Source organism: Alexandromys fortis, unplaced genomic scaffold (genome assembly GCF_014885135.2).
Source record: "Alexandromys fortis isolate MF-2015 unplaced genomic scaffold, M_Fortis_MF-2015_v1.1 scaffold_29, whole genome shotgun sequence".
In the NCBI taxonomy this organism is placed as follows: Eukaryota; Metazoa; Chordata; class Mammalia; order Rodentia; family Cricetidae; genus Alexandromys; species Alexandromys fortis.
The window spans coordinates 3,649,157-3,659,236 of NW_026067891.1; the positions used below are offsets into that span (position 1 = coordinate 3,649,157).

At 49.0% G+C, this 10,080-nt stretch overlaps 1 protein-coding gene and 1 non-coding gene across 2 annotated transcripts; both read right to left on the reverse strand.

Moving 5' to 3' along the window:
- Nucleotides 1–2,840: 2,840 nt before the first annotated feature.
- Nucleotides 2,841–2,976, reverse strand: LOC126498744 (small nucleolar RNA SNORA70). Its single transcript, XR_007590888.1, has one exon. It is a non-coding gene; the product is annotated as a small nucleolar RNA SNORA70 (small nucleolar RNA).
- Nucleotides 2,977–5,522: 2,546 nt separating this feature from the next.
- LOC126497511 (mastin-like) lies at nucleotides 5,523–7,282 on the reverse strand. Its single transcript, XM_050135579.1, has 5 exons — nucleotides 7,098–7,282; nucleotides 6,759–6,939; nucleotides 6,301–6,575; nucleotides 6,044–6,207; nucleotides 5,523–5,930 (listed from the first exon to the last, which is right to left on the reverse strand). The coding sequence occupies exons 1-5, from the start codon at nucleotides 7,189–7,191 to the stop codon at nucleotides 5,667–5,669; spliced, it is 978 nt and encodes a 325-aa protein (XP_049991536.1). The 5' UTR covers nucleotides 7,192–7,282; the 3' UTR covers nucleotides 5,523–5,666.
- Nucleotides 7,283–10,080: the final 2,798 nt, after the last annotated feature.

Below are 10,080 nucleotides of genomic sequence, written 5' to 3' on the forward strand. Positions count from 1 at the left end.
ACAAATTGCCCTCCTTTGCAATTTCCATTAACAGAAGTTTTCAGTTAAGCTAGAGCTTGTATTTAGTCCACTGTTTTCCCTTGGCTTCCCTGACATGTTTACCAAGGCTCTGCACCTCCCCAATGCTGCCAGTTTTGCATAGCAGGGAAGGGTGTGGGACAATATAAAACCAAAAAGTCACGTACATCCCATCATTTAAAAGTTAACTCACATCAATTTCTGGTCATGAGTGGCGGGGGAGGCAGGACCTAAAAGCTGACCCTCAGTTTACAGAGCCATCCTAAATTTGCAGAGGGCAGCTTCAGCCTTGCAAATAGAGCTCTGGGTTGTAAAGCGGAGTAACCCACTGTTAATAGCTAATCGTTAAGCTGCTGAGAAAGCTGCTGACAGTCTGTTCTCATTCTCTTAGGCTTACAACTTTATATTTCTTTATTTCTACTTTCTTATTTCTGCAATCTACTTTTTTATATTCTTATTCTTGGACTCTTCAGGAAGAAAGAGATTCTGAGCTTGGAGTGGACTTTCTGAAACCTCAAAGCCTATCCCCAGTGACACCTCCTTGATGTGGGATTCCTCTCTGTATGCTGTGAATATCATTGGTTAATAAAGGAACCACTTTGGGCCTATAGCAGAGCTATAGGGGAACAGAGTTAGGTGGGGAAAACTAAATGGAATGCTGGGAGACAGGAGGCGGAGCCAGAGAGAAGCCATCGAGCTGCTGCGGGAGACAGACGTGCTGAAACTTTGCTGGTAGGCCATGATCTTGTGGTGATGTGCAGGTTAATAGAGATGGGTTAAATTAAGATGTAAGAGTTAGCCAAGGGGCTGGAGAGATGGCTCAGTGGTTAAGAGCATTGCCTGCTCTTCCAAAGGTCCTGAGTTCAATTCCCAGCAACCACATGGTGGCTCACAACCATCTGTAATGAGGTCTGGTGCCCTCTTCTGGCCTTCAGGCATACACGCAGAAAGAATATTGTATAGTAAATAAATAAATAAATATTAAAAAAAAAAAGTTAGCCAATAAGAAGCTAGAGCTAATGGGCCAAGCAGTGATTTAAATAATATAGTCTCTGTGTGATTATTTCTGGAGTAGCCAGGAAACAAACAAGCGGCCTCCCACTGCACTCCTAATCTTTTCAAACAGAGCCACTCCCTCAAATCTGTGAGCCTATGGGGGTCATTCTTACTCAGACTTCCACGGTGACACAGCCTAGAGTCACCTGGAAGAGAGTCATAAGGAAGAAGTATCTAGCTCAGGTTGGCCTGTGGGCGTGTCTGTGTGGTACTGTCTTGGTTGTTAACTGATGCAGGAAGAGCCAGCCCACTTTGAGTAGCACTATTCAGGAGCGAGCTAGCTGAGAGCAAGGGGTTGAATTATGATCCATATTTTTATTCTCCTTCCTGCCTTTGCTTACCTTCAATAACAGGTTGTGATCTGTAGTTGTGAGCCAAATAAAGCCCAACGTTGCTTTTCCAGGATGTTTTATTAGAGCACCAGAAATGAAAGTAGACAGCCATGTTAACGCGACTCTGCACTAATGGCAAATGCCCTCTGGATGTGGGAGGCAGAGAGTACAGGGGCTCAGGGAGGCTAATCAGAGAAAAAACGCTGTCCTTGCGGAGCCATCATCCCCATACTGGGTGAACTTTCCAGTAAAGTAGCTTTGGAGTTACCCACGCTTCCATAACCCCTCACCCGTGTTCTAAGTAAGCCCAGTAAAACTAACTGGTTCCCCCAGGGAGAACTTTAGCGGAATCATACTTTTGAGGAGGGGGTCGACATTGTTTAAGTCTCTCCAGGGAAGGGACACTATTAGCAGGTGACTTCCACCGAGGCCCCAGGGACAAGGCCAATGATATTGCCAAGGCCACTTAACCAGAGCTGGGCCCAGCCTTGGGTTTTCTATCATTTGTCTGGTTTGGGGGCTATGTTTTCCTGAGCACCCTGAGTGTCCTTGGCAAATGCTCTCCAGCTGAGCTCTCGCCACAGCCCTGGAGTTGTTGGAATCCTACTGAGGTGATGCAGACTTGGGGAGTCTAGTCTTCTGGGAGTCTCAGAAGACTAGAAACTGGATTCTTAGACCTTGTCACCTACAGGTGCCCTGCAGTGCTCCTGTATTAGCAGATGTGCTCTGGGATCACGGTGCTGCAGGGAGCACGTTCCACACCAGACCCGGTTTGAGAAAGAAAAATAAAAGCATTTTAATGCATCTGAACTTTATATTTGCGTTGTGTGAGGTTTGTGAGTTCGTCTTGTTTTGTCCAGATGGCTGCACATCTGTCCAGCTGTCTCCAGTTTTCAATGTCACCTAGCAGCTCTGCCACAGGCATGTGTACCTGGGTTTTGCCTCGGAGGCCTCTCTTGCTACAATAGGGCTTGTCTTGTTGTCATCTCTTTGTTTGTTTGTTGTTTGTTTTCTCACACACAACGTGAGATTTATTACGGAACGTGATTTGGTGGGTTGCAGGACGGTACAGTGGAAGCCCTCAGGCATGCGTGGGCTGCCCCTTGTCCAGGGACCACAATCAGGAACATCTTCCACCCCACCGCTATGGGAGAAGAGCCACTTCTCTGCTACCGTGTCGTCAAATTCATTTGCATCAAACTTGGTGAAAATCCCGCTTCTTTGAAGAATGTACCTTCCAGTGGCCAGGGAACCTGAATTTGGCTCTACACAGGACCTCAATCACATGTTCCTTAGTCTAGTTTTGTCCAGGTGGACACGATGAGCTGGCCAGTGTGAACCCTGACTACTGTGCCCTGGGGCTTCCCAAAGGCACCTGCCTGGAGCCCAGCTTGGGGACAACATTGAGATCAGAGACGTTAATATCCACCAGAAAACTGTCTGCAAGGTCCCTTGGGGTGACCCATTTAGGTAACCCAGCTGCACACGTTCCCAAAGAGACTGCTCTTAGCAACCATTGCACACTAGGTCCCCATGAGGAGAGGAACCTGGTTGGTTTAATTGGCTTCAGGGTCATTATTGTTTTTTTTTTTTCAAAGATATTATCTTTATTAAAAGTTGATAGACATAGCAGCACTTACAAGAGTTCATAAAAGGCAGGACATGCTGTCAGCTGACAGTGGAAAGGGGCAGCTAGTCCGGGTTGTGGGCTCTGCATCCCATGCTTGCTCACAACTACCTGACCCACCCAACACAACAGCAACCCAGAACACCCGAGCAGAGGCCAGCAACGGCCGCGGCCTCCTTAATTTCAAGCTTTTGTCATGTGTGAAGAGTCCAGTGAGTCAAGTAGCACCCTCCTTAGCCGCTTCTGGAGCACTCAGTGGTGTTCTGGAGGTGGCTGGTGTACCTGACCCTATCGTTAAAATGCCTAGCATTCAATAAAAGCACTTCTGTCTGAGGCCACTGTGTAGACCCCTGCTAGGGTCATTATTGTTTTGAGGCAGGATCTCTGTAGCCCAGGTTAGCCTTGACTCACCACAACCTTCCTGTCTGTGTTTCTTGAATGCTAGGATTATAGGTATGAGCCAAGACACATAGTCTCATTGAATTACTTAATTCATCGAGGTTTCTGATACACCCCCTTCCTCCAGAAAGTCTTGGCAATGTCTGGTTCTTGCCTTTTGAGACTCTATGACGCGTTATTCATTTAAATTTGGCCAAACTACTGCATTTGGTTTTTTTTTTTCCCACACAGGCACAAAGAGAAACTAAACCAATGATTGAGGTTTCCTAGCTGACAAGACAATGCCTCCAGAGACATTCATTGCAGGACCCATGGGGAAGAAGGGTGGTTTGCATAAATCCATTGACAAAGTGCTGTGACTCATGTTCTGAATGGTAATGAAAGAAAGCAATTTCCCTTTACAAATATTGGAACAAACATAATTGTTGATGACATGTTTAGGAGAGTCACCCTGCCCTGGGGTCACAGAATGTAACCTTGGCAGTGAGAATGTAGCGTCGTGGATGCTTGGATTTGTTTGGTTTTTGGGTTTTTTGTTTTGTTTTGTTTTTTCCAAAGCAACCATGTGCACCTAAATTTAAAAAAAAAAGAAAGAAAGCAAACTATCTTTTTTCATTATGCATACTAATCCAAGTTCCCACTCCCTGCCCTCCTTCCATTTTCTCCACACACTCTCCCACCCCATGCCCATCCAGTCTTCAGAAAGGGAAGGCACATTGCTTTGGGGAAGGTCCAAGGCCCTCCCTACCATATCTAGGCTGAACAAGGTATCCATCCAAAGAGAATGGGTTCCCCAAAAGCCAGTACATGCAGTAGGAATGAATTCTAGTGCCACTGCCAGTGGCCCTTCAGTCTGCCCCAGCCATACAACTGTCACCCACACTCAGAGAGACTCTTTTGGTCCTATGTTTGTTCCTTCCCAGTCCGGCTGGAGTTGGTGAACTCCCAGTAGCTCAGGTAGACTGTTTCAGTGGATGTTCCCATCATGGTCTTGACCTCTTTGTTCATATTCTCACTCCTCCCACTCTTCAACTGGACTTTGGGAGCTCAGTCAAAGAGGAATGAGAATATGTGCACCTAAATTTTGAAAATACTTTTGTTCTTTGGCTCATGACAAAGACATCATTTTGTCCCCTAAGCAACCCAGTTTCCTTCATCTTAAAATAAGATGTTTACAAAGAAAACATAGCCAAGGGTGTAGCTCAGTTAGTAGTACTTGCCTAGTAATCATGAAGCCCTAGGTCCCACCCCCAACCCTGTACAACCTGGGTAGGGTGCAAATCTGTGATGGCCAGCGCTATAGAGGCAAAGGCAGGAAGATCAGAAATTCAAGGTCATCGTCAACTAGGCAGTCTGGTAAAGGACACTGAGAGTGCCACATGATCCCATCTCGAGAGAAACACCATGTCCAGGGGTGGTGAATCTGCCTGGGAATGGTGATACCTCCAGCCATGCTCCCAGAGTCGAGAGGGTGTCTCAGTCTCATAAGCACCCCAGGTGGAAACGGGGAGTGCCCAACAGAGTAGGAAACAGGACATGACGGTCTATCTGGCTAAAGGTTGTTGGGCTTGGGTGTGTTATAATGCATAGGTGACCAGGGAGGGTGAAAAGCTCCTCACTGGGCCTGCATCTGATATGGGCAAGTGGAAGCAAACTTGCCTGGGGTGTGACTGTCACCACCATGAGGCCCTGTGTTGGGCCTAAGATGACAAGTTCATAGCCACTAGGATAGACGAGGCTTCTGTACTCCACCCAGTCCCTGGCCCAGGACTTCAGGTCTGCTGGAGCCCTGTGTTGTGACCTGTGTGAGCTCTGAGAACACCCTTCACTGTTGATCACTGAAGTGTTCCCCATAGCACCCCTACGTCCAACCCTAGCTGCAATGTTGCAGCCTGTCCTATAACAAGGCTACGCTGTTCCCAACCACCCACATTGGAGGGCTGGACTCAACAGAGTAGTGCGGACTAACTTAGTGACTGTGGGCACTTCTTCTTCACAGCACCAACGGCTCAGAGGTACTAATGGAAGATGTCTCACCTTCATACAAAGTTCAAATTCAAACAGACAGCGTTTAGACAATCCACCATTTAATGGGAAACAGGGGAAGGAGGAGATATGGGCTGCCCAGCTACTTCTGAGAGATGTGGGTTTAGCTCCTCCCTCCCAGAGCTAAGGGACAGCAGAAACTTTAGACCAGGAGCACAGGGAGTTCTACTACCATGGAATAGGGAGGTTTAACAGGGTGAGGCTGGACCAGCAGGAGGAGTGACGGGGTCATCAAGAGTTGTTAGGGTTTCTTGTGTTGTATGAACCCCACCTGGCCCCATTGAGGGTTCTGGGAACGCAGGGACATAGCGATGGATCCAGGACACGTAGCTCATCACTCGGGTGTATACACCAGGGAAATCAGGAAGTCCACAGCCTCTGCCCCAGCTGACCACACCCACCTGGACCCAGGAGCAGTTCCACCTGCACACCAAGGGGCCCCCGGAGTCTTTCTGTATGAAAAGACAGGAATCAGCATTCCAGGCATCCCATGATGCCAGGGTGAATGGGTCCCAGTGTCCTGGGCCAGGAAGGGAGAGAGAGGAGAGGACACTCGGGCCCTCACCTGGCAGGAGTCCCGGCCCTGCGTCCCAGCACAAAGCATGTCATCTTTGATGATCCTGGTGTTGCTGTTCCAGGAAGAATTGCCCTGGTACTTCCGCTCACAGTCATTGTTTTCCACAATGGGGACTGCCACTTCCCTCAGGTGGTAGGGTGGAGGCAGCGGCACTGTGGAGAAAAGTCATTGAGAACCAAAGCTGGGGGGCTACTGCCTCTTCCCACCAGTGCTGACCATGGACATGAGGTCTCCCCGATACCCACTGTTGTTCTCGATGACACCCCAGCCAGTCACCCAGCAGGTCTTCTTTGAAGAGACCTTCTGGGAAGCAGCAGGGAGGGAGACAGGGTGGACATGCTCAGACAGCACAACTGGGGTGTCCAGTTTCAGCAGAGCAATGTCTGCACCCCCCGCAACAGACAGCTTCTCACTGAACTTGGGGTGGCGGATGATCCTGGCCACTTTTCTCAGCTGGTCGTTTTCATAGAGCCTCAGCTGTCCAGCTTGGACCCTAAAGCCACAAGCCTCCAGTTCTTTCCTGGGAGATAGGACAATGAACCCCTCAGAGAGGCTGAAGGGCAGGGAAATTAACCTCAGAACATACATAGGGATCAGAAGGTCTCAGAAATCCTGTCTCCCACCAGGAATCCTGCCCACAAAGTACCACCCACCTCCCAATGTCCATCTGTTCCCAGCCAAGGGAAGGGGTCACCCTACTCACGGCTGCACACAGTGGGCAGCAGTCAGCACCCACTGAGGATGGATGAGTGAGCCCCCACAGATGTGTTCCCATTTTCTGTACTCCATACTGTAGAACCTCAGGCTGACCTGCCATGGGAACCGACTGACTGAGACAGGGCAGCCCCCAACGATGCCAACCAACTCCTGTCCTGAACCGAGGTCTGGGGAAGCAAGTAGGAACATCAGACACCAGGCAGAGATTTCCACGACTCAGGAGTCAATGAGATTCCTGGCAAACTGACAGTCTGACATAACCCCAGGCGATCTGGAGCAGGAATCTGAGCCAGGGACAGCAGAAGGGCTCAAGGTTAGGACTCACCAGGAGTCACAGGTACTGTGCTCCCCAGGCCAGGGAGGGTGAGGAACAGCAGCCACAGCATTTCAGAGTCACAGAGATCTCTGGTCCCAAACATCGGCTTCTGCAGCCAGGAGAGCTGAGGGCAAACGTGCTAACAGATAGGAGCTTCACTCTGTCTCCCCTCGGGGCTCCCCAGGGTCCCATTTATCTTTCTTCCACAGGATGTGGGCATAGAGTGCAACATCTCTACTCCAGAGGTGCGTGTTGTGGCCACACATGTCTTTCATTGGGACTGATATGAATTGACCAGTGAGTGCAAGTTCACCGCCTCCCAGGCAGGGTGGGCAGTGGGGCATGCTGAGCTGCACAGCGTGCCCTGCAGTAGGTGGGTCAGGCTTAGCTGGGTGTTTGAAAGGAGAAAAACAAGATGGAGAGGCTAGTCTGGACACGATCTCCTTCTGTCCTTAGCTAGAGTCACTGCCCCTCCACCCACAGAAGCCTGGCACCCGGAGCTGATGAGACCCCAGTATGTGAGCTGCACTCTCAAGGTCTTATAGGATCATTCTGATGGACTTGGGGGAGTCCTCCAAGCACTGCAGAACTGGTGGGTCAGAGCACACAGTTGGGTCCAAGGGGACATGTGGTAACATGACATGCATATGGAAGTGTGGAAGAGAGAAGCCAAGCTGTCTCTGCTACTTTCTGGGGGCCACCTAGCCAGGCATAGAGGTTCAAATCCCAGCTGCCTACTGCTGTAAGATCCTGAACACCGCAGACTTCTAGTGTCTCTGGCTCCCAGATCAACTGGGTCTTTGCCAGTGGCTGAACCAGTTTGTGAGAGCATCCAGGCTTGGAGAAGGAGCAGAGAGGCCCTGCCTTACCAAGACCTTCAGGGAACCTCCCAAAGTCAGAAGAGACTCATGCCTATGCCCTCAAATCATGATAGGCATCCCTTGAGCCTGTCTGCATCCTCTGTTAGGGTCCTTGGACTCCAAAGTTTCTTTGAGTCCAAGATGCATCTATGGAACCACAAGCAACAGGTGGGTCCCTAGAAGGAATCATCCTGGTTTCATCTTGATCCTGCAAGCTTTTCCATGTGGTTGAAGAAGGCCTGAAGATGCATCAGAAACACCTGAGGCTTAGAGGACAGGACAGGTAACGTGAGAGCTGGCACCCTGACTCAGGAGCAAAGAACAGTGTGTGTCCTGATAATAGAGGAGTTGAGGGACTCTGTGTGTTCAGTGAGAAGGGAGAAACTGCTGTGGGTAAAACTGTGCCCCCAAATTCACCCAGGTCTTCATAACATGTACAAATTTGGGTTTTTTTTGTTTCCGTTTTTTTTAAGACAGAGTTTCTCAGTGTTGCGTTGACTGTCCTGGAACTCACTCTATAGACCAGGCTGGCCTCAAACTCACAGAGATCTGCCTGCCTCTGCCTCCTGAGTGCTGGGATTAAAGGTGTGTGCCACCACCATCCAGCATATGACCAAATTTGGACAAGAGGGTCTCCCATTTGCTCCCTGAGTGCTGGGATTAAAGGCATGCACCTCCACACCTATCAGGATTCCCTCTTGAAGACCTCAGGGCCTAACCAAAGCTCACCTCTGCCCCATACACAGTGTTGCAACAGGAAATTAGACAAGAGCAACAGTGAGCAGTTACCCACCTCTCTTGGACCACAGGTCCAGTTGCATCACTGCTGAACCAAGGAATCCCACTTACCCTGCTGGACAGCCAGATGTCATTTGGATAGCTAGGGAAGACTTAGAGATGGGTTGAGAGGAATTTAGGCACCATATGTTAGCCAAACCCCCCAGAATGCCTTCCCATGTGCTGGCAGGTGAGTCTGGTCCCTGTTTCTGACCACTGAAGTCACACAGAATCACAAGCATTCCTCCAGGGACATTCTTCAATGCTGTAGCCAGAGTAGGTCTGTACTCTGTCATACAAATCACTGTCACAATAAACAATGACGCTGAACTTCATACTACCCAGGGGTACCACATCGCCATCACCCACCCAAGGTAGCAGTCAATCTTTTTATTGGAACTTAGACAGTAAAGGACTGACCCTCACGGAGGATACCCTCAACACTACCGTGACCCTCACAGAGGATACCCTCAACACTGCCGTGACCCTTGGGGAGAGTACCCTCAACACTGCCGTGACCCTCACAGAGGATACCCTCAACACTACCGTGACCCAAGGGGAGGATACCCTCAACACTGCAGTGTGCATCTGCGCCTAGTAGGACCTGTGAAGTCAAGGAAACTAAACCATCATTTTATGGTCGTAAGACTCCACTGCTCAACCAGGTATGGTGATGTACGACCTTTATCTCAGCATCCAGGAAGCAGAAACAGGCAGGTCAACCTGATCTATGTAAGGAGCTCCAGGCCAGCCAAGATTGTATAATAAGATCCCTATCTAAAATAAATAAAATAAAATAAAAAATTCCACAATCCATCTGTGATACTGTTTTGTGTACATTGGTGACATACTTCTTTCATAGGTTCATACTAGTTCATACTTCTTTTATAGGGAATATAACAAGAATTTCTCTAAGTTGGATATTGGGATGTATGCCTAATAAATCTGAGAAGTCTGGTGTTTATTTATTTATTTGTTTATTTATTTATTTATTTATCTATCTGTGTAGCCCTGGCTGCCCTGGAACTCACTTTGTAAACCAGGCTAGCCTTGAGCTCAGAGACCCACCTCTGCCTCTGTCTCCTGAGTGCTGGGATTAAAGGTGTTTGCCATCACACGATTAGTCAGGCTGAGCCTGATTTCTATGCATTTGAATAGAGACCTCTAGGCCTACTAGAGCTGTATCATGTGACCCTGTGAAAAGAAAGAAAGAAAGAAAGAAAGAAAGAAAGAAAGAAAGAAAGAAAGAAAGAAGGGAAGAGAGAGGGAGGGAGGGAGGGAGGGAGGGAGGGAGGGAGGGAGGGAGGAAGGAAGGAAGGAAGGAAGGAAGGAAGGAAGGAAGGAAGGAGGGAGGG